Source organism: Typopeltis vanoorti, chromosome 13, assembly GCF_054136105.1.
Source record: "Typopeltis vanoorti isolate ZY-2024b chromosome 13, IOZ_Tvanoo_1.0, whole genome shotgun sequence".
Taxonomy (NCBI): domain Eukaryota; kingdom Metazoa; phylum Arthropoda; class Arachnida; order Uropygi; family Thelyphonidae; genus Typopeltis; species Typopeltis vanoorti.
This window is the reverse complement of record NC_143561.1, coordinates 76,400,939-76,427,070: the sequence shown is the minus strand read 5'-3', so window position 1 is coordinate 76,427,070 and position 26,132 is coordinate 76,400,939. Positions and strand designations below refer to the sequence as shown.

The 26,132-nt window shown below is 35.7% G+C and overlaps 1 protein-coding gene across 2 annotated transcripts in view; it reads right to left on the bottom strand.

Moving 5' to 3' along the window:
• LOC150100293 (intermembrane lipid transfer protein Vps13-like) overlaps positions 1-26,132 on the bottom strand; it is a 654,685-nt gene that overhangs the window by 133,625 nt on the left and 494,928 nt on the right. For both annotated transcript variants that reach the window (XM_090402852.1, XM_090402853.1), the window contains 2 exons: positions 16,541-16,677; positions 637-718 (listed from right to left, as the gene is read on the bottom strand). In XM_090402852.1, coding sequence (XP_090258978.1) covers positions 637-718; positions 16,541-16,677 — 219 coding nt within the window. The remainder of the gene's footprint in view (positions 1-636; positions 719-16,540; positions 16,678-26,132) is intronic.

The window sequence follows — 26,132 nt, the reverse complement described above, 5'->3', positions numbered from 1 at the left end:
TGTGAGGATAATAACACCTCAAATTCTGGCAATTATGTTGAGGACACGGATTTGTAGAAGTAAGGGATTCTGGTTCCATTGTATAAGGCTCTGATTAGGCCACATATGGACTACTGTGCATAGATTTGGGCACATGATTTTCAAAAGGAGGAAGAGATGTCGAAGAGGGTCTAGATGCAATCAACCAAAATAATTTCTGATCTCCGGAATGTTGAATATGAGAAAAGGTTGAGAAGATGCAATTTACAGTCTAGTGACCATGAGGAAGAGAGGTGATATGATAGAGACGTACAAGTTGGTAATGGTTTAATGTTGAAGAGGTTTTTCATAAAATGGTGGGAGATCAGGGGAGAACAAGAGGCCATTCATGGAAGCTGTATAAGGAGGGTGTGAGCACGATAGTGAGAAGCAGTTTTTTGCATCGAGGGTTTGTGAATGATTAGAATGCACTGCCTGAGAGCGTGGTATTTGCAGAAAATTTGAATGTGTTTAAGGCAAGATATGATGAGCTGTGTGTATGACAAAAGGGCCCTCCTACATGAGTCTGTGACTTCATGGGGTCTTAGGATAATAATAATAATAATAATAATAATAATAATAAAAACACCATTAAAGTAAATATAATACATATTTTACCTGCTGTGAATAATGCTTTATAGCTTCTGATGTAAGTTGCTTTTGAGACATAAAAACATGTTCTCTTTGAAAAAAGTCAAGCCTAGAAAATAAATGTAGAGTTAAAAGACAGCTTGAATTGTGTTGAATAAAACAGAATGAAATTTATAATTATACAAAAAACAATGACTTATCACTGTCATTTTGGCAATTTTTTTAACTCATGTTTATATAAAATTCATGAGCCGATGATCATTTATTTTTGGACATGTGCTATACAAAGGGTTTGGAGAACCCTATTATACTGCTTTTGACATTTCCAAAGCATCTGATTGAACCTTGCTCCAAGGCATGGCTCAGCAAATTTTGTTCAGCCTTCTGCCTCTGCAACTGAGTAGTCTAGTTTTCAATCAGTGCACATTATGTGGGTGGCTTCCTCTCTTCAGGATTTCCACCAATACTGGAATGCACAAGAGCTATTTTTCTGTTGCCTACATAAGTAACCTTTATTCATTTGACAAACATTGTAGTACATAAATATCCCAAGGTTCATGATTTATACAACTAGTGCCTTCAACATGGCCAATAATGCTATTCTTCAACAGAGCAAGGCAAGGATAACTTAGTCACTTTCAGCATTACCAAATCAGATCCTGCCATCTTTCTTACAAAAGGAATCTCAATTCATCTTTCCTTATCTTTGATAATATGCAAATAGACAGATTTATTACCATACAGAAGAGGTATCTTATCATTCTTCTTGGACTGCCATTTACCTCCTACATTTCCTGACATCACATCACTCTATCAGTTTTCAGTTTGTTAAAAAAGGTGAACATCCTTTTCTGCCCAAGATGCTACTTTTTATCCATCCAGATACTAACTCTGTACAAATCCTCAAGCTTCCTGACTTTAAAATATTGTTCATGTGATTAGAATAGTGCATCAAAATCCTCTGAAAATTCATGATGTAATTTACAAGAGGGCAGTTCAGCTAATCAACAATCTCCTCATCACTGATTTACTTCAATTTCTCTCGAAGATGGTCTTTTTCTGCTTTATATCTTTCCTATACTTTTCTATAGATTCTTTCACGGGATTTTGTTCCACTGAATTAGCATCTATCATTCTTCCAATTTCCACTAAACCTGCTAAAACATCCTTTCTGTTGATCTGCAAGTCTTCCTCATGGTATTCCAGCAACTACAATCTTCAGCTTTTCAAGAAAACTATTTTTTATCTTCCCTAAGTTATTCATCCTTGAGTGAGGTACTGATATATTTAAAAAGTGAACCCTGTGGCACACTACTAGTCAACCTGAATATCTCTCTCTCTCTCTCTCTCTCTGACTCTATACCTCCATACACTTTACTAATCAGTAAGCCAGTCTTTTATCCATGTCACTAATTTATACAGTAACTCTTCCCCACAGTTCTGTATGATTGTGCATCCATTTCTTACCCACTTCAGTTATAACTTTATCATACAATAAAAGCAAGTTATTAAGACAAGGTCTTCCCTTAACAAAGTCATGCCATTTCTCACCAAATTTCTCCCTGTTCTGAATATGGACCCATGAACTTTTCTAAGACCAACTACAATCCTGTGATACTGATTGGGCTGCAATTAACATCATGTAATAGGATTATAATTAGATCTCTTTTAATTCAAGGATACAGTTGGTTCTGATTCAAATTCAACCAAGTCAAAGGCATTACCAACTTGTCCACAGATTCCTTTAACACAATATGATGAAATCCTGTTCAATGGTGCATTTGCAGTGAGGTGTTGCAATACCTTTGATACAGTACTTGGCCAGCCATACAAGCAACCTGTTTAAGCAGAATAGTGTCTCTGCTACCTGATTATCAGGCTATCAGGGAGCACACAAAATGTGATACCTAATTTAGGTAACACATTTTGTGTGTGACTTCATGTGATACCTAAATTCATCTCCCAGTGAGATCACCACCACCATTGACCACCATCAGGTGGTCAATGGTGGTGGTGGAGCTCTACATAATTAGCCATGTAGAGCTCCTCCACATTTTCTTTTCTTATAACTCTCCTGATTAATAATATTACTTATGCATTTAATTCTCATCATATTTAGTCATCCAACTGCAGGAATGCAATTAGATACTACTTCCTTTAAGCATCTCCTGATTATTTCCTATGCACTATTGACTTCTCTTTCCTTCAGTTGAAGATAGTACTTCCTAAGCTGGCTTCTAAATTTGTCATTATTTCCTGCTGTGTGCTTCAACAGGTGCACTCTCTTTTGAATTGTTAATCCTCCATGTCTGTCCACTTCAAGTCAGAAATGTATAGTCATTCTCACAAACTGGAGTATCACCAATGTGTGAAATTACAACTGGTTATAAATTTTCACACATTACAACTGGTATAAATTTTCTATTATAACTGTATGAAATGCTGGGCCACCAAAGCAAGGCAAATGAGATGCATGTTGTTCAATGGCAGGAGACTGATTGAGACCATATCATACAATGGAGAATAAAACATTTGAACTAATATCAACGATTTCTAATATCTGAATCAGCATGATTAATTTTTTCTGCAATATCTAAGTTTTGCATTCAAACATTTACAAAAAAATCCATCCCAATATCACAAAATGATACTGGAAGGGTTTAACTGGAGATATATAGCTGTTTGCAGACAATGCAAAGTTGGAGAAAACAATGAGAAGTCAAGCAAATGTTGTGGCTCTAGAGGAGGAGCTGAACAGACTGTATAAGTGGCCAAATAAGTGGAACTACCAATTCAGTGGCAATATATAAGGTTTTGAAATTTCATATGCAAATATGGGATTCAATGAATAAAATTATGGGAAAAATTTGAAGGAGGTAGAGAAGATGAAAGATCTGGGAGTGGACATGGACCTGAAGTTTAAGGGTCACATAGTTCAAGTTGCAAAATCATCACATCAGATAGGAAGATCATGATGCAGTAATAAAGAAGTTCCATTGTACAAGGCCTTAATCAGGCCTCATATGGATTAGTGTGTGTGTGTGTGCGCGCATATTTGGTCACATGTTTTTCCATGGAGATGAGGATTTATTACAAAGTGTCCAAAGAGGATTTACTAAGAGGGTTTCCAGTCTATCCATGTGAGGTAAGAGGAGAGATTGAGAGAATGCCATTTACAATCTTGTGAATAAGAGAGTGGTATGATTGAAACATGTAAGATAGTAAGAAGTTGTTACTAGGCTTTGTGGAAGAGATTTTTCATAGAATTGAGGGTGACAGAAGGTAGGGATCAAGGGGATGAAGTACAGGCTCTTTGTACTGAGGATAGTTGGCAAGTGGAATGCATTGCCTGAGAGTGAGTGAGTGCAGAAACTTTGAGTTTAATTTGTTTGATAAGTTTTGCATGTAACAGTTGTTTGATAAGTTTTGCATGTAACAGTGGTAACCTCCAACACCAAGTCTTGACTCTATGGAGCTCTGCTGCTAATAATAATAACAACAATAAAAAAAAAAAATAATAATAACAACAATAATAATAAAATAGTGAACACGTATTTGCATTAAAAAAAATTCTTGCTATGAATTTTGGTGAAACTTCAGTATTTTGGATGCTATAAATATGCCTGAAATGAAATTGCCAAACACAACAACCTTAAGGAATTTGGAAGAAATTCTGCCAACAATTGAAGAATTTGAAGTTTTCTATCTTCTTTTGAAATGCAATGAGTATGATTGAAAAAGCAAGTCAGCTGGCTCTAGAAGTCTTTAGTAAAGTTGACTTTGCTTGAAAAGAAGGCTACTACTGAGGAACTTATCAAAATGACAGAGCAAGGAAGCATCAAAGAAGAAGACATTGAAGAACCAAAACCCTACCTCTAACTTTACATTACAAAGACTCATAGAGGCTTTTAAAAAACTTACATTGATCTAAAAAATTTGGAAACTGATGATTTTACATATGGGCATGTGACTGCCAATACTAATCCTCTTCAATTCTCTGTGCACAGTTCAGTAAGATATGGATCAGGAATGGCCTTCATGAAATGCTTTGGTTAATTGCTGCATATAGGAAGTTATGCTTATCCGTACAAGCCTTCTCAGACAAAAGCAATCTTGTTCCTAGTAGACTGTCTTAGGAACAAAGTTATGCCTCTTAGACAAGCTATGTAGGTTATTTTTCCACTTATTAAAAATCCAGGATATCTCACCTTTTTGAGAAATCAGTCAGCTCTACTGTTCTCAAAATCATGGCTCCAGCCAGATGGGAACCAACAATAAGCCCTTTATAAAACTCTGAAAGATCCTTTGTTTATCCCATTGTGATCAACACCTATTGGTGACTACTGACAGCAGTATTCTTAAATAGTTGCTTAGAACATGTGGTGACACACATAACTAAGTATTATTTTGCATATATGCTGTGTAAGTGACATTTGTATACATCTGCATAAACGTTTCTAATTCAGTGGATATGTGTAGTTCAAACTGTATTTATAGGAAGGTAATAACATCAATTCAAACCCACAGAGAGCACATGGAATATTAGGATCTGATATACAATATTATTATTTTAATGGCTAATATAGCCTACTTTGGTTTAGGAGTGCCCCTTTTTTTTACAATGTCATTGGCTCTTTACTCAAATTTTAGGGCATTACTGAAGTGTTATAAAACTAATAGATGAAGAATAATATAGGAGGAAAATTCGGACATACTTTTTTGGATGTTGTTTTTTGTCTCCTTATCCCAGGGATATGCATTCAGCTGCTGTTAAGCTGTTAAAGGAAGGGGTTTTCGGGAAAGTGGGGATAAAGTAATGTGGGGGAATTATTTGAAAAAATCCGGGTTTTTTAATATGTATAACATTATTATTATCATTAGGTCTTTATGGGCAAGACTAGAAGAACACTTCCGTGTCTGTAACATCACTATTTCCAGAACATTTAAACAATAAAAAATGCAACAAAAAAAGAAAAACAGGATACAAAGTACAGGAAAAACTGAAATTGCAATCTAAGCCCTTGAACAGAAAAATACCTCGCAAATCGACAAGGCATAATATTAGACATACAAGACAACAAAACAATGCTTAGAATATCGGAAACGACAGCCATAAAATGTGACGAAAACTCAATAAACGTCCACTGACCATACATAATCTCCAAGAGCTGGAATCTCATTAACATAAAAATTAGGTCACGACTCCAACCAATAGCAGACAACACAAGCACATCAAAGACAGAAACACCTTGCTGACATGACATAGCCTCCCTTTCCCCTATGAGTTCGAAGATGACGCAGTGCCAAAATGGCTCACACACAGTTACTCCCTACCCTGACTTTTCCCATCAATCCCTCCTCTTCCCCCCAAAAATCATTTCTATCATCAGATCCATCTCTCACCCCCCCACCTCCCAGATGCTCTCTACCCACCCTTAATAATAATAATATCATATGTATAAAAAACCTGGTTTTTTTTAAGTAATTCCCCCACATTACTTTACCCCCACTTTCCTCAAATCCCCTTCCTTTAACAGCAGACGAATGCATATCGCTGGGATAAGGAGACAGAAAACAACATCCAAAAAAGTATGTCCGAATTTTCCTCCTATATTATTCTTTATATTATTCTATAGAAAAAGAATCTCCACAGGGTATCTCTTTTTTGGATTTACACATCCAAAGAAAAGAAGACGGTTCCATCGCCACATCCGTCTTTCGCAAGCCTACATTCTCAGGTCACTACATTCACAATTCTTCTGCTCATCATCCATCTCAGAAATCTGGCATTATTAAATCACTAGTTTCCAGAGCACACAAATTCTGCTCCTCTGAAGAATCTTTAAACCAGGAATTAGAAGTTATCAAAAATACAGCCATCCTAAATGGATATAATCCCAAAACTCAAAAAATCATCAGTCACTTCTGCATACATCAAACCAGACATGAAGAAGTGCATAGGATTCCCATACCTTACGTTAAAGGCATCTCAGAACGTCTTTCTAAAATTATGAAGAAATACAATTTTGCCACTACTTACAAACCTATCAACCAAATTTATAACTTATTACCTTCTCCTAAGGACAAATTCTCACCCTTGATGTTACCTAGTGTTTATGAGATTCCATGCTCATGCAAATTATCTTACTTTGGACAGACAGGTAGGTCTGTTCAGAAACGCATCTCGGAACATCAAGACCACATTTGTCTTCTTAAACCGCAGAAATCTGGCCTCTCTCAACACGGAATTGAAAATCCAAACCATAGGATCCATTGGGAAAAGGCTAAACTTTTACATAGATCCTTATTTAAACATGAACGTTTATACAAAGAGAGTTCTGAAGCCCTACTACACAGACCAAACCTAAACCGCAACGACATTCTTACTATTCCTAAAGTATGGGAAATTATCATACAAAATTGTGTTAAATAATTAACATTTTTTTTTTTTTTTCGTACTACTTTAGCACGTTATGCACGTTTTCATGAGATTCTATTGTAATCATGCGCCCTAACTGTATGTTATTCCTAATTTTGTTTAAATACTGTACTGATGATGTCCTAAGATACTTAGGATGAAATATTTACAATTAAATAATTTTCACTGTGGTTTATACGTGTGTTTCTTCTAATTATGAATGCACCACAGGTTTCATTATTTAAAAAAAAAAAAATTCTATGGTATTTACAAGCACAGAATATATCAATAAATGAATATCTGTACTTCTTTCATTAGTCACTGCTCCTCATAGCTAATTATGCCATGATCAATAGCAAAGGTCATAAACAGGCCACTAAGGCTGTTTGTGTGGAGAGAAGGAAGGAAGCATTTATTATAGAATATATTATTATTTATATTACACCTCCAAGGGGTCAAAAGACTCATTAAGGGAGGGTGACATTCATGCAAAAAAGACCTTCAAGCCATGCCTTAAACTGGTTCACAGTGTCTACAAGGGTGGTCTGAAAAGTTCTCAGCCTAACAATGAAAAATTGAATTTATAATTTCAAAATTATTTTTATTTTTCAACATAATCTCCCTTAAGACTAATACATTTATTCCAGCGATGCTCCAGTGCCATTATCCAGTCCCTGTAGTGGTTCTCAGTAAGATCTGCAAAATACCCCTCTACAGTTGCAGTCATCTCTTGATTTGAAGCAAACGCTAACCAGCAAGGAAGAGTTTTAATTTTGGGAAGAGACAGAAGTCAGAGGGAACCAAATCTGGGGGATAGGGTGGGTGTTCCAACAATTCAAGTGCATTGTCCTGATGAAAGATTATTTTTTTCTTCTGCAAATCAGGTCTTTTCTCATGATTTTTTCATCTAGTCTGGTTAAAAGATCAGAATAATATTCCCTGGTTATTGTTTTATCGTTTTCAAGATAATTAATAAACAAAATGCCTTTAGCATCCTAAAACACCAAAGTCAGTTCCTGATGGAACTGATTTTGTCTTCTTTGATGCTGAACAACTGATTTGACTATTGTTTGGATTTTGGTATGTAATGGTGAATACAAGTCTAATCCATAGTAATGAATCAATACACAAAATCAGTTTTATTCTTGTTAAAATGCTCCAAGCACTGTTCAGAGATTTTCATGAAAGTGCATTTTGCTGTGAGGAAGAATGGCACCCATCTTGCACAAAGCTTTTTCATTTGAAATTCTTCATGCAAAATATATCCTACACGTTCTTTTGAAACACCTATAGTCTCAGCAATTTCACGCACTTTGACTCGCCGGTCATCCAATACCATATCGTGCACTTGATCAATGATTTCTGGTGTTGTTACACTTTTTGGACGTCCTTTACATGGACCATCTTCAAGGCTAGTACGGCCATGTTTAAACTCAGCAGCCCATTTCATAATTGTTGAAAATGAAGCATGCCCATAAACTTTTATGAACTTAGAATGAATTTCTTTTGCTGTTAAACCTTCTTTTACATAGAATTTTATAACCACACGATACTCAATTTTTTTCAATTTCAGGAAATCCAGACAACACTTTTACTTCAGACAGCTGTATAAAACAAACTACTTGAAAAAAAGACTTGCAATTTCACATGAATGCTTATGACAGATGTACCAACTTAGAAAAAAAAATCTTAAAAATCTTGCTGATAACTTTTCAGACCGCCCTCGTACATTCACCACTCTCAGGCAATGCATTCCACTCAGCAATTACTTTCCATGAAAAGCGCCTGCTCTTCACTCCCTTGCTATTCTTATACAGCTTCCAAAATTTCCTCTGCATTAATCTTATAATAACCCTTCACCAACTTATATGACTTAGTCATATCCTCCCTCCTCCTTTTATCCACTAGGATCTGAAAATATCATTTCTATCTCAGATTCCAAAGACCAACTTGGTGAATCTTATCAAGATTCACCAAGTTGGTCTTTAAGTTGTTCTATAAGATATCCTCATTACTGTGTAAATTTGGTGATTAGATCTGTGAAGAAGATCACACTTCTAGTGATCTTCTTCACAGATCTAAGGCTTTTGGGATACCACAACTCCCTAAACACACACAACTTGTTGATACTTACCTAACAGCTCATCATCTATTCAACTTCTAAGCAATTATCCAACCCCATTTGTTACAATTTAGTTTCCCGCCTGTTCTTTTTCAAAGGGCCTTTGAAAAATCCAGTATCTGCATTTATCTTATTCAGTGAATTTGTCATCTCGCTGCAGTGCATAAGCAGATTGCTAAAAAATTATCTCTTTTTAACAAACTCATACTGCCCATCACTGAAAATATTCTTATCAACAACTCAATTCTGAATTCTAGCTACATCAACACCTTAACCACAACTCCAGACATAAATTTAAAGGTGCAATCTTATCTTGTCTTGTTGCAAGACTTATGTTAAACAGGTATATGCTAATGGTGCCATTAACTTCTTGAAGCATTCCTTCAAGACGTAATAATATATTGTCAGGTCATGTGATAGTATGTTATCAGGGTATTTCATGAAGATGAAATACCCCAATAAACTGCTTACTGAAATCACAAATATATTCTTTGCAGTAGTTCTAATTTACCATATTCATCTGCTAACATCATCCACCCATAATTTCTTATAATAACTCTGTGTGCTTCTCTTCTTTTCCAGACTGCACATTTAATTTTCACATTCATTCATTTTACTCCTATCTTATTTAGACTTTTCACTTTTGGAATTCATTCAGACAATGCTGCTGTTAAATAGCTATTGATCAGTGTCGAAGCAGCATTTCTCCTTTTCACTACCTCTTTTTCATAATAATTGCTGATGTAGTTCTGCATATATCCTTTTCTGGCATAAGTTCTCATAGGACTGCTACAGTACCAAGTGATTATCTTGTCATTCTTGCCAACTGAGAGAAAAATTAGACACCTGATTCATAATTATATCCTTGATGATGGTATGATCAGATCTAGGACTGTCAATACTCATGAACCCTCCATAACATATCACCTAAGACAGCTATCTCTCAAGAAATTCATTTTCTTTATTCATTGATACTATCTCTTCATTCCAGTCAATATTACTACATCAAAATCAGCCATAATGATCATCCTTCTCTTGCTCATTAAGACAATTTGCCTATACATTTCTTTGTCTCCAGTCATCCTTCACATTTCCTAGCCTATAGCAAAATCTAACAAAATATTTCATCCCGTCAATCTCCATTCCTCCCTCACACACACACCTTCTTGCCTTCCTATTCTCATGGGGAAAAAATCATACCATTTCATTTTTTTTTATAGTCAGGATATCCTCATCCAACCTATTTCACTTATATTTGGACAAATAAACTTCATCAATGCAACAATCTCATTTTCCTTATTCATGATAATCCTGGCATTTGTAATAAGCATAGTAATTCATTTCTTGGTGTCTTATCCATGCCACCTTTGTGAAAACTTTTCATCTGTGAAATTTTCACACCTACTTATGAGAGTCAACTACTTTAATATACCAAGTCCATTCCATCCCCATATATAAATTCATAGTTACTTCCAGAAATCACTCTCATTGTATTTGTCTCCCTCTGTCTGTCCAGACTTCTCCCACCCCTTTCTGTGTCCATCTTAACATATTTATCCCTCTCACTATGCTTCTCTCCATTCTCTTAAACCCTTTAGACTCACCTATCCACTCCACTATTTTTCACATCATTTTGACTTCCTCTGATGCCTTCTGCCACCACTCATAACACTTCCTTCTAACAGCAGTCTTTCCAGTTGATTCATACCAAATCTATTTAAATGCAATTCATCAATTTTAAGACAATTTGATTTGGCCTTTAAATGGATTCCACACACCAACAAGGCAACTCTTAACATTTTTATCACTGTCTCTCTCTGATTATGCTTCTCTTCAATCTTCTTAAACACTTTAGTATCATTTGTCCACTCTGCTACTCTTTCACATCATTTTGATTTCCTCTGATGGCTTGTACCCATCACTCATACCACTTCCTTCTAAAAACAGTCTCTCCAATTGATTCACACCAGATCCATTTAAGTGCAATTCATCTGTTTTATACAGTTCAATTTGGCCTTTAAATGAATTTCACACATCAACAAATAGCATCCCTTTCTCTTCACAATCACAAACATTATTTTGAATAGATGGAAGAGCCAAACTATATTATGTCTTCAGTGTAAAGTTTGTCTTGAAATTGAATATACAGTTGGTTCTCATCACTATAACAAACATTAGTATAGCAAATTTACTAACTATAACAACAACAAAAACAGCATGATGCTATTCTACAGGAAATTTACTATAACAAACTATTCTGGCACCCCTACACAATTGGCACAGTGGTATTCAACTGTACATTGAGAGATTATTTTTTATTCAAAATTACACATCTGAAAACTAGTGGCATGTAGTGGGTATTCCAGTAGGTGTGCATGGTAAGGCAACATTCTTAAAAAATCATTAAATTTATATAAACTTACTTTATTAAGAAAAAAAAAACTATTTTATTTATACATCAATTATTCATTTCCAAGATGTAAACAGTATATAAATTTAGATTTTTTTTGTTTTTTACTGTTTTTAACAATTTTAACTCTACCTCATCTCAGTTTAAAAAAGGTGTACAATATTTTCAACAATGTTTTAAGTTGTCACAAAGGATAAAAATAAATGCCAATTAAAAAAAATACAGTTAACTAGCATAAAACCACAAGGAATAACTAACTGCGCTTCCCTTCTGGGCTGCAGGTAATCTACTGAGCAGTAAGCTGAATAATATAAGCACGTAAACACAAGAAAGATATTTAATTAGCCAAATATTTCGGTCTGAAAATTGCAGACCATCTTCAGTGGCACTACAAGAACAGTTTTAAAAAAAATACAAGGTGGAATACTAACAATAGATCATTTAAAAATAGAACAAGCCACATGATCACTAAGTATTAAAGGGAATATTTTTAAGCAGAGACATGATTGAAATAAAGATATTAATTACTAATATTAAATAACAAAATTAATATGGATTAATGAGTTATCCTGATAAGACTTTCCCAGATTTTTGATACAGATATACAGTCATTCTGATTCAGGTTAGGATGATGGAGTAAGGCCTCTACGCTTTCTTTGAATAAACGTTCAAATTTATAGCAGGATCTATGTAAAAGGCAAGTTTTTTTTGACCAAAGGATGCTAATTGTGTAAGTAAGTCGAGCAGTAAGCTAATTGTGCTATTGACAGCCCAAATCCATCCCTTTAATTGCTGTGCAAATGTCAGTCAGCGTGAATGTGCCAGTGAGTGTAATGATTAGTCTCTGATTACCTTCCACCATTAAAGATGCATGCAGATGACTTGTCATTGATTGCATGTAGGGAATCACATTACTCTCTCTTTAAATATGACTAGTCAAGATGTACTTCGATGCCAACACTTGCCTTAAATGATTTACACTCAAACCATGAATATCTTCATATTTGTAACAGTTCATGACTATTTATTTCAAATAATAAATAATATAATAAATAAATAAATAAATAATATTTATTTATTTCAAAATAAATAACTTCTCAAAAATTATTTCTTTATGAATTTTCTGGGTGTGCACAGTGCACACCTAGCACATCCAGAATATACACCCTAGCTGACAACCTCTTTCGTTTACTGTTGATTCACAGTGCATACTGTGATACTGCAATCACTGTCAATAATGAAGAATGTTATGGGTTAGGTTGTTTAGCTTTAATGCTACAATGTAGCCACAATTACAAAGGGTCTATGATACAACCAAGACAAAGTTAATGTCAGACAAAAGGTCTAAGGCAAGGATTTGGAATGTCTCCAACTCAGTTTAAAATTTATTTATGTACTCAGATAGTGGAATGCATCCTGTCACAAGATGAGTGTTCCAGTTGGAGGGGGGGGTATACACAGACAATAAAAACTAATTGCTGACATGTAAAGAAGCCTGTCCAGGATAAAAGGTAAGGTAAGTTGTTAGAGTTACATCAATTATATGTGCTCATCAGCAAGTTTAGTAGCTCTACAGTGATTCTCATTGCCAATATGAGGAACATTTATCAGAAATAAGACTATTTCATCTGGAAGTGAAGGAGTAATTTTCACATGAAGTGGTAGGGTTATTCTCCGACAAACAAGAAATCTAGGCAGAAAGCATAGAAATTTAGTCAAAAATATCAAGAGTATACAATGGGCTGTAAATGGCATGAGTAGAGGATACCAGCTTAAAGGTAATTTAATTCTGGATCAGGATGGAGCAATTGTGATGTGACGTGAGCAATTGTGATGGATGGATTGGGATGGAGCAATTGGAAGCATAAAAAATATGGAACATGATTAGGGACTAATATGTTGAGAATCTGGATTTAGTAACTGTAAAATACCAGAATTTTAAATAGGAAAGTGTCTGACAATTAAACCTGGAACTGAAGAAGTGCAACAGCACTTCTTCAGTTCCAGGTTTCACAACCAGTCAACTAGTTTGAAACCTCAAACTCAGCTTATGCTGAAAATGTCCAGAAAATGTTGTCTTTTACTGTATTCAAAAGTCCTTCCAACTATAGACTTACATAATTTTTCTGACTATATGAGAGGTAATATTTTAGAATTAGGAACTGAAAGTACAGTCATACCCCGACTTATGCGAATCCGGAGTTACGCGGTTTCCTATATGTACGTATTCCCGTCCTGCTTCACGCCTCACCACTAGTCGTATCTTTTCGGCACCAGCCACATTCGCCAGTGTCGCACATACTGTGAACAAGCACTGACGTGTTTTGTCGGTCTCCATTCATACACGATTTTTATAGTCTACAAATCTTGCGATTGTTTAATGTTATGTTCTTGATAAAAATTTTATCACATAAAAAATAATAATGTCATCCAAAAGAAGCAAGTCCAATTCTTCTACAGCTAGCAAGAAAAGAAAAACATTGACTTTGGAAACAAAACTCAACATTATTAAGGATTTTGAAGGTGGAATGAAAATTTGTGAGTTAGCAAAGAAGTTCGATCTACAGGAATCCACAGTAAGAACAATCATAAAAGAAAGGTTTACAGATTTTGGAGGACATAAATTCTAACGAGGAACAAATTGTAGCCACAAGGAATATAAAAATCAAGGCAAGGAATATAAAAATCGTTAGCTTGCTATGAAGAAATTTTGCGTGACAAGAAAAAGACATGCCGTCAGACGAATCTAATTTTATGTGAAACCCTCGACATCGAAATAACTTTCTTTTTTTTATGTACGAAAAACTACAATTATGATTATATTTCTTAAAAAAATATAGGTGTTTTTGTACACCTTTGGTCCCAATTAACTAATATTTTGTATGTTTGTATATATAAATTAATGCAAAATTATACCCCGAGTTATGCGAATTCAACTTACGTGCTTTTTGTTGGTCACACCTACTGCGTAACTTTGGGGTATGACTGTACTTATAATACATAAGTAGCAAGACATTTTAGGTACATTATGGTATCCATCTTTCTCTGGTCTAACACAGTTTTATTATGTTAACCTTCAGATTTATTATACTTAGTTTATTCACCAGTATGATATCTGAAAAGGGATTACATTCATTTTGGGCAAGGGATTATGGAATTTATCGTGCCATTCCCTGGATTAATACCCAAATTAAAAGCAATATAGCAGTATACTGAAAAGTGTTTCATGAAATTTGATTTTACAGCAGTGTTAAAACTGAGTTGGAAAAAATAAAATTGATTAATATGCTGGTGTCCAAAAGCTAAGGGCAAGCTATATTTTAGCTGTATATAAAAAAAAAAATTTCATGACTACAGTTAAATGTGGACATAAATTTATTGCTAGCATGCTAATAAATTATATTACACAAAAACTGTGTTATACATTTCATACAAATTAAATTGCAATATGTTTCTGGCAAAAGTTACAAATTTCCTAAGGATGCACAAAGTCGAGCAGCATCTGGAGGTGAACTGTAGACTCAAGTATACAAATATTATTTTAAAAAAAATGTGGAGTTAAGGAATTAACATACAGTGCTTATAGAAAACTATGCAGAGAGAGAGAGAGAGAGAGAGAAATTTCAGTATGGAATATGTCGACCCCAAACTGCAATATAGCCCTCACAACATTGTACTATGCTTAGCACCAAGTGATTCATGAGTTCTTGAGGCAAACTGGCCCACTCCTCCTTCAGAGGAAGGGTAGGCCCCATTTGTTTTCTGGAGAGGAATTTTGAGCAGCAATGCATCTCCATATTGCATCCTAAATGTGTTCTAATGGGTTGAGATCTGAGGAGCGAGCTGGCCACTCAATTTGATTAATATCTTTGGTCTCCAGAAGTATCTCCACTGCTGTGTACGATGTGGTGTAGCACTCTCATCCATAAAAATGAATTCTTCACCTACCACACCATGGAACAATCAAATATGATATTGTAAAACTTCATTGCAATATCATTCACATTTCATAGTCCCTTTTCCCATCTCTTGTAGCTTGGTGCATCCATTAAGCATAATGCCTCTCCACAGCATGATTCCAGTATTGCCGTATCTATTCCTTTCAAGAACATTCTTGCGATGGTAAGCAGCACCACTTTCACACCAGATCAAGTGTCATCCAGAATCAGAGGAAAGACTAAAACAATTCTCATGTAAGGAGTACATTAGCCCATTGGTGTCTTATCCAATTTTTATGGACACAACACCACTGAAAATGTGTCCTACAATGAGCTGAAGATAAAGGGATGTAGACTAGGCCTCAGAGAATATAGGCCTACAGTTTGTCAAAATATCAATGTACCTGTGCTTGAATGGAGCTGTCTTACAAGCTGATCTGTCATGTTGCGTCAATTATGTTTTGCTGTTATAACCAAAATTCTGTCTTCATGGTCTGTATAGAGTAAGGGCGACTTCTTAGAAATATCAGGAACACATTCCATTGCTTTGAAATGCTGCCTGCCTAGAGCCTGGATACAATGCTATGTGAGATTCCAAACTCTCTGGCAATATCAGTAATTCTGCAGCCTTCTTCAAGCTTGCCAATAATTCTTCCATATTTTCCCATGTGAAATATCTAGATGATGTCTTTGAGATATTACAAGACATCCATGAATGCAACTTTATTCCTTTACAAAAAGAGCTACTTCAAATATAATCTGTGTAGTGCAGTCTTTTGCCTTTTATCCTGTTGAGTACTACCACATGACCCTTTTGCATGCAATTCAAAGATTTGAATGTGTACCCACTTTGGACACCAGTGTATATTTGAAACAAAGTTACAATATCTACCAAGAAACTACATATCATGAGTGATATTTGGCATCAATTATGATATTTAGACAACTTGAATGAAATAGACTGATATTATAATGAATAACAATTGAATTATATTTAACCTTATAAGTATGTTAGTAGCAATAGCGATAAAGCTGATAACCACCTGAATATGACATCTTGAATTTCGGTAAGTGTTACTCCTACACTCTGAAGTAATAAATTAATCAAATCTGAATGAATAGCAGTAGGCTTTCCATCCTTTTGAGATGTACCTCCAGTCATCGAGAAACTTATATGAACCTATTAAAAGTTCAAAATATCCTTTCAGTTTAAAAGAGCTTTGATAAAATTATAATGAATAAATATAATTTCCATATATATATATATATTTTATGATACAAGAGAATGATAATTTTTCTGTATAATGCTACTAAAATGCCACCAAGAAATGTAGATATGAATGTAATGGAAATGTAGTTTATGGATCTACATAGTTATCACATGGTTCCCTTTCTGGTGGGCCTACCATTAAATGACTAGTGCACAAATTTATCCAGGACTACACTTCCATAACTACTGTCTACATTACAATTTTCATCACCACTCATCTACAGAAAAATAACTGACATTATAGTAATGAGTCCTTAGACTCATCATTCTCACAATGAGTCCTTAGATTCCTTGGATGTGTCCCATAACAACAGTGACAATGCCAATACCATTAAGCAACTGACTATTTTGATTAATTAGGTATTGTGAGTACAAGCTTAATGACATACCACTTCCTGTGACATCTACTTTATTGTGATTTTTTTCATTCGGAACACATTAAACAAATCATGATTAAATCTTCTTGACTATGATTTTCAGAGGCACTAGAAACTTTTGCTTGTTTAAGTTAGGAGTTTATTGGTGCAAGGACAGCAAAGGTCATAATGCACCTAACAAAAGTTGCAGCAGTACTCGAGGCAATAAGAAACAGTAATAAAGAGATAGTATAATAAATATCATGTTATGTACAAAAAAGCACATTAAAAAAAAATTAAGTAGCAAACCAATATTTACATAAAAATAGACTTTAAAATCAAATGTATTTGTATAAATTAATTATTTTTAAAAAGTTAAAACTTTATTCAATTTGTCCGAGTCTGATGAGATAAGTCTGAGTGCATATGGCTCAGTCAGATTAGTAAAAATTTCATTCCTTTCTTGAGTGAAGTGCTGGCACTCCACTAGAACATCACAAATGATGAGACATGAGTTGCATTCTTCACACACTGATGATTATAAATATCAATTTATAATCATCAGTCCTCCATAAATATCAATATATAAGATAACTGTGACCCATGCAGAGCCTAGCAAGAACAACTTCTGCTCCTCTGCTTCTATGTTGGCTAGAGTGCCAATGTTTAATTTCCAGCTTAATCTCATGCAATTTATTTGTCAGTGCTTCCTACTGTGATGCCTACCATTGGGTAATTAACTCATTATAAACTGTCTGCATTCCGTATATGGGACTGACAAACAGTACCTGGAAACAGCACACCCCATTTAAAGATAACATTATCTGTAACATAGCTGAGGATTTTGTAGCATGCTACACTCCCCACTAATTAAAAATAGTGCAGATAAATGTATATGAATGCATTAAATGTAGGCAGCAGCAAGGTAGTATACTGGAAATGGATGAGTGCTAGCTTGCAGGTACCTGTAGCGTGTTAGAAGGTGAAGAGAATGTGAAAGAAGTGTTTACAGATTTGCCTTTAGCGTGGTAGAGAGAGAGAGAGATGTTTTGACAGATGGCCATGATTATGTGAGTGAATACCAAGTGAAGGCAGGATGTATGGAGAGAGAAACAGGATTACAGAGAAAGAAAATGTAATGAAGAATGAGTTGAGGAGGGTAAATGTTGAGATTAAGAGAATAGAGAGTTAGTGCAAGGAGAATGATAGTAGGTATGAGAGGACATGAGAAAGCAAGGGAGAGGCAGGGAATTAGAGAAAATTGGAGAAAGTTGTGGGGAAGAAAAAGAGAGAGAGGAAGCAGAAGGGATCAGGAATATAGTGAGGAAAGAATGAATGAAGCTGTGAGGAACATTGCATATGAAGAGGTGCAAGAGCAGTTTGCCTGGAGGAAAGATAGAGTGTGGCAATAGCAATGAAGTGACGAAAAAACAGAGGAGATGATAGTGCTGGCTGGTAAGAATGCCAAGAGGAAGTATGAATCTTGTAGTGAGAGATTTTAGATTGTTGCTAAGGGTCATGTAGCAGAAATATGTGAGAGGGAAGACAGTGAGTTACAGCTCGAAGTACATTTGAAAACAGAAGGAAACGCTACGCAAAAGATTAATAATATTTAACAGAGAAGGATATAGGCATTTGAGAGAGTTGTTTTCTTAGCAAGAGTGTGTTTGGGCAGGGAAACTAAAATTGCAAGGGTGGAAGATAGCAAGGATGGCCTTACATAGGATAGTGGCTTGAGAAATGAGATGATATATACTATAATGTACAGTCAATTGGAATTTGCAGAGAGTAATACTAGTTATATGAATACTGATATATTGATTTTGTTTTTCTGTATACAAATGCCAGGAACATTAGGAATAAAGGGAATGGGTTTGTGGTGTTGAATAACAGTCTCTCTGAAGACTGTATCAGTGAAACATTACTAATTACAGAGGATGTTCTAGCAGGGATAGAAATTAGAGAGTAAAGCACATATTTCTACAGTATAAGAAAGGTACAGTAAAAAGGATAGTGGACTGTTACTCGAGATAAGAGGTGAACTGTACCCTCTCATAGGAAAAATAATGCTAATGGCTTTGGGAATATAGTGTGGGGGACAGGACAAGATATTTAGTGGGAAGCTGCAACAGACAAGGAAATATAGATGGCGATGAGCAGGAAACGTCTAGGCAAATTAGCTTGGCAAGTGCAAAATTAAAATTACTGATCACTATGGAAGACTTACTTCAGTTAAAGCAATATAAATTACTCCGAGGACGCAAGCAGCATTACAGTACTAAGTGTACTAAGATTTCTTGAAGAACAACTGTCTTAAGTAGCATTTGGTGGAGGGAATAAGAGGATAGTGACTTGTCACAGCATCAGAGGATCTGATCGTGATGAATGTGTCATATATGTCCTCAGTGAGAGTGACCATGTGCTTCTGACTTAGAGGATGAAGAGGAATTCAGAATAGCAAGGTAGAAGGGGTTTATAAGACAGAACAACTATAATAGAAACTTGGATCATTAAAATGGATGAAAAAGTTTGAAGTAAGAGGGCAGCAGTGCATGAGAGATAGTTAAAGAAATTTTTAATAACAATTACAGATTGTATACCTCAAGTGAAGAACATAATAAGTCAATTTGGAGTAAAATGGATGACTAGAAAAATCAAGCAGCAACTGCAAATGAAAAGGAGGTTATGGAAGGCACGTTAAAAAGAGAGGCGGAGAACACTGGCATAAGTAATATATGGCTCTGGCTAGGAAGGTAACTAGCATAGTAAGAAGATAAAAATTAGAATACCAAAAGAGACTAGTGCTGCAATTCAAGAAAAATCCCAAGGAATTCTTTTATTATGTAACTAGTAGAAAGAAACATGATTGCAGACAGATTACGTTGATGGATGGAAATGGTAGTCAGATGATAAAGGCAGATGACATAGTTAAGAAATTTTAAAGACTGCGATAATTATCAGGATGGTCCATCCTGGCAAAGAGCTTTATTCTTAGGGATATGGAGGGATAAAGAATTAGAAGTGAATGAATGAAGAGGATGTATTCCAAATACTGAGCACTCTAAATGTCAGTAAGCAGTGGGACTAGAAGGGCCTCTGTAGCTTAGTTGGTACAGATGAAGCCCTTTGGTCAGAAAGACCTAGGTTCGATTCCTGTCCATGATGCGAAGAACCTTTATCTGGTCTCTTTCGACTAAAAGTGAGTTATTAGCCAGAAACTCAGGTTTTTCATCCAATATCTAAGTAATCCTATTTTACCAATTTTTACAATATGCCCTCTGAACTTCAACTCTTTGTCCACCATCATCCCCAAGTCTCATCAATTTCCTTTAATCTAATATCAATAGGATACATCATATGCAATCTTCTCTACCTGAAGTGCATAACCTTACATTTTGCAACATTAAATTGACAATTATTATTTTTGGGTGAAAAGATTCCAAGCTGTATACCACATTGGTGGAAGTGTACTCCAGGAAATTGATGAAGCCAGAGCCAGACACTTGGGAGTGTTAGCGGATAAGAAGTTAAGGTATGAGGGATACCTATTATATTTTAAGGGGATACACAGCAAAAGCAGCTCATTGGATCACTTGGTTATTGAAGAATATTTTGATGAGCAAAGACAAGCAGGTAATTGTTCCTCTTTATCAAGCCTTGATAAGACTCCATCTTGACTACTATGTGCTGATCTGTCACCTGGGTTTCTTGACAATAAGAAAGAGGTGGAGAGGATTCAGAGGTGAGTGACACAGTTAATAGCAGGTCTATGGAATGAATCTAATGGGAACAGGTTCAAGATTTGTTGGTTATAGAAACTGGTTGATAGACAGAAAAGGGGTGATATGATTGAGACATACAAATTACTGAGGGGTTTTTACAATATCAATTCAGATGAAATTTTTCAGAACAAGTCTGGTGGGTGGGAGAACTAGGGGCCATCCATGGAAACTGAGTAAGGGTGTAGTCAGAAAGGGTGTTAGAACTTGGTTTTTTGCTTGGAGTGTAGTGAATGAGTTGAATATGTTGCCAGAGTCTGTTGTGGGTGCAATGACTGTGAATGAGTTCCAAGCAAAGTATGATAGATACTACGCAAATGTTGGATGGTTCTAGACATCATATTTAGGGCCTCCCTCGATGAGTCCAAGGATTCCTTGGTGTCGCCCATAATAATCATAATTATTATTATTATACTTTGCCCACAATGCTAGTTTATGTAAATCATCCTGCAGGATTTTGCCCACAATGCCAGTTTATGTAAATCATCCTGTAGGATATCTACATCACCTTTATTAACTATTGTTCTCCCCCAGTTTTTCATCATCAGCAAACAACTGAATCTCTCTTAAATCTTTTCCTATGTCACTGATATACAAATTAAGGAGAAGTGGTCCTAGTACCAAACCCTGAGGCACTCTGCTAGTCCCTATTATTCTCCTAGATTCTGCTCCACTGTTATACTACTTTCTAGTGTCTATCTATCAGCCACTCCATGCTACTAGCTTCATATCAATTCCCATTTGCTCCGGTTTTTGTAATAGTTTTCCACGTGGTATTCTGTGAAATGTCTTGGCAAAGTCAAGCAAAATCATGGTGTAGCCATTATGCAATTATCCAATTCTTTTTCTTCATTATAACATGCGAATAAGTACACTTTACATTGCCATGCTGCCTATTATAGAGTATTGCCTCCCTATCCATCCAGTTGTATTTTACCTTTCATCAACTTTTCTAATACTTAGCAATCACTCTTGAATATATTAAATGGTCTATAGTCTGCTACTTCTATCTTGGAGCCACCTTTATGCAGAGCTGAGACTTAGACTGAACAACTTCGTCAGCAGCAATGGCAACTCTCTTTCACATTTACATAGTATACATTGGACTGATGTGCCATCCAGTCCCACTGCTGTGTTCACATTGATATTTATAATATGCTGAACACCTCCCATAACGTCAACAACTGTAAAATCTCTACCTGGATGATACACCTGGTGATGTAAGATTATATAAGCAAAGTAAATATTAGCTCCAGCATTACTTTCATTACAGTGAAACTTTCATAGTTTCTAGATTCGGATTGAAAGTAATGCTGCCTGCAAGCATTACTTTCTACCATAGATTGCAACACTATTGGCAAAATTTTTTTTTCTAAGTTGGTACATCTGTCATAAGCATCCATGTGAAATTGCAAGTCATTCTATCAAGTAGTTTGTTTTATACAGCTATCTGAAGCAAAAGTGTTGTCTGTATCCCTTGAAATGGATAAAATAGAGAATCAAGGGGTTATAAAATTCTTTGCAAAAGAAGGTTTAACAGCAAAAGAAATTCATTAGAGGTTCATAACAGTTTATGGGCATGCTTCTCCTTCATTTTCGACAATTAAGAAATGGTCTGCCGAGTTTAAACGTGGTTTATACCAGCCTTGAAGATAATCCATGTGAAGGATGTCCAAAAAGTGTAACAATACCAGAAATCATTGATCAAGTGCACGATATGGTATTGGATGACCGGCGAGTCAAAATGAGTGAAATTGCTGAGACTATAGGCATTTCAAAAGAACATGTAGGATATATTTTTCAGGAAGAATTGCAAATGAAAAGTTTTGCACAAGATGGGTGCCATACTTGCTCGCAGCAGATCAAAAATGCATTTGCACTTGCATGAAAATCTCTGAACAGTGCTTGGAGCATTTTAACAAGAATAAAACTGATTTTGTGCATTGATTTATTACTATGGATGAGACAAGGATTGACCATTACACACCAGAATCCTAACAGCAGTGAAAACAGCGGACAGAAGCCCATTGTTCAGCACCAAAGAAGACAAAGTCAGTTCCATCAGTAGGAAAGGTCAGGACATCAGTATTTTGGGATGCTAAAGGGCATTTTGTTTAATAATTATCTTGAAAAGAGTAAAACAATATGTGGAGAATATTACTCTGATCTTTTACCAGACTAGATGAAAAAATTCATGAGAAAAGACCCGGTTTGCAGAAAAAAAAATCATCTTTCATCAGGACAATGCACCTGCCCACAGATATTGGTTTTGGATGAGAAAATTAAATTTTAAATTAAATTAGTTTTAAATTAAATTAAGGTTGCACTACGAATTGTTGGAACATTCACCCTATTTTCCCCAGATTTGGCTCCCTCTGACTTCTATCTCTTTCCAAAACTAAAACTCTTCCTTGCTGGTCAGCGTTTTTCTTCGAATCAAGAGGTGATTGCAGCTGTAGAGGGATATTTTGCAGATCTTACTGAGAACCACTACAGGGATGGGATAATGGCACTGGAGCATTGCTGGAATAAATATATTAGTCTCAAGGGAGATTATGTTGAAAAATAAAAATCATTTTGAAATTATAAATCCGTTTTTTCATTGTTAGGCCAAGAACTTTTCAGACCACCCTTGTATTTCCTCCACAATGTTTTCTTTTTTGCAGCTCTTGTTTTATATCTCTACTCATCCACTTAATTCCAATTTGGTTTATCTTCCTGACCTTGGTTAAGCAATCTGATACTGCTACTATCCAGCAATCTCTGACCACTTGCCATGCACTACTAACATTCTTTTCTTGTAGTTCTCAAGCTATGGCATTGTTCCAAGATGATTCCTGAGTCTCTCATAATCACCAGCCTTATAATTGAATATAAACTCCTTGAGAAAGAATTCTACATGTTTGACAACTTCCCAGAACAAGACCACATGGTCACTTATCTCAAATGGGAGCAGAGTGTCTACTCTAGTTATGGATACATCTTCTAATGCTATTATCAGATCCAACACCCTCAACCCCCCCCCCTTGTCTTCTCTATAAAATGTTGTTTCATGTAATTATACCTTTGCAACTGTATAAATCTCACTTTCATCTTGCCATGCTTCCTTCCCACTGATGTCCTCATAGTAAGTCTCTCATAATAATTGTTCAGCCTACACTGATTCTGCTAATACATGGCATCAATATTTCCTGTGTGGTTCCCTGGTCTATAGCAGCACCTAACAACATATTTTGCCCTATTTGCCTCTATCTCACACCAGACAGCCTCAAATGAACCATTTCCCTCAGACCTAAAATCCTCTTTAACTTTTAATTTTGTTGGTTGTAATTCCTCTGGTATCATCAGCAATACCCCACCTCCTGTCATGTTCTCTCTATCCTTCCTAAAAATACAATATCCTTTACATTGTATCCCTTCAACTATATCATTTTGAGTCAACCAGGTCTTGCTGATGCCTATAATTTTTGGCCAAGTCAAGCTGACCACTGCCAAAAAATTCCTCATCCCTATTCCTGATACTTCTTGCATTTCTGTGCATGCATTTCAAAATCCCTTTGTACCCATTGTTTGTGTAATATCATTACCAACCCATTCAAATCAGAAAGATGTGAAATCCTATTCGGCATTGCATAATCATTACTGTACACATGCTCATTTAACACAGGGGTGGCCAGTTATATGCTTGATTTCATCCTCCCTAATATCTCTAGTTTCCCTGGTTTTGCATTACCACACTCTCACTAAACAACACCACTTTCTCCAAACATCTAACTACAATATATATGCCCAACAGACTTAAACGTAGTCTGTTGGGCATATATAAGTCCTTTTGTCCACCAACCAGTCTGGTTTGCTGAGTGGTTAGCATATCCGCTCATCAGCCAAAAGGCTGTGTTCGAATCCCACCATGGGCATGAATGTTTGTGCTTCTCTGTGAGAATAGTAGTGGTAGTGGTTGGCAGTAGATGGCATTGGTGTATTGCAGCTTGTTGTAGTTGGTGGATTGAGTGGTAGAGACAGAGTTGTAGAGTAGGTGCCCTCCCCTCCGATGAGTCCTTGGACTTCCTGGAGGCGTCAAGCAATAATAATAAAATTCATTCCATACATCAATAAACTGCACACATTCCTTCAGCACAATCTTCTCATTGACTCATCAGAAATTGTGGCCCTTCTTTCTCAGTTCTGTCCTATCATACCGAGACAGCATATTAACAATCTTTACTTTCTTACTCTTCATTTTTGCTTTTACTACAATTCCTTCATATCTTCTCTCATTGCATATTTCTCCCTTTCAAATCATTTGCATGACAAAACAATTAACTCATTCACTTCTTTCTTCTGCATACTTACAGCTTCACTAACATCTTTTATACTTGCACCTGGAAAACATGCTTTCCTCACTTTCTAAATGAAGTATACTCCATATCATTGAATTTCCATACAATACTATTTCTTTTTTCCCAGTTTCTAGCAATTTTAGGCTTTTCCCATTCACTCTTTCTTTCATTCTTCATCCTTTGGTACCACACACCAATCATTTCTCCACTCACTCGAGCTCGCATTCTGTCCTGTGAAGGAGTCTGTGTAGGCATGCAATGTCTTTCTGCACTAGCATCTCATCATCCACATTATTACTTCCAACTATTTCCTTCAAACACACATTTGTATTTTGTGCACTATCATTCACTGCTTCTGCTATATTCTCCACAACACTTTGGCAATCCTGCCTTATATCCATAATATAAGGTCACTTCATTCTTTTGCTCCTAAAATAAATCATATTTCTTATATTTGCTTATGAAACATTTCCGACAAATATTTTCTCCGTTCTTGCTCTCATACCACAAACCATTCACTCTCGGCAATGAATATATTAACACACTGCACTGCACTGCACTAAATGTTGCCGTAGCACGTGGCAGTGTGAGCTGTGCTGAAGAATGTGATTTTTAATCAGTGAATAGTCCGTTTTTTTACGTTTTTGAGTGTTAAATTGTTTCTCTGGAATAGGAGTGTACTTCAGTGGTTGTTTTTTGAAGTTAGTTGTTGTCACGATATTGTGTATTTTGATTACCGAGAAGACGGGGTCAGAATCAAATGCATAATGGTGGAAGACAAAACGAAGCTAAGTTTTCATTACTGTATTTAGTTTTATTTCATTTTATTTAGTGTACTTAAATGTTTTGTTTTGCTTGTAATTGTTTGCACTTTTTCTTGTATTTTCAGT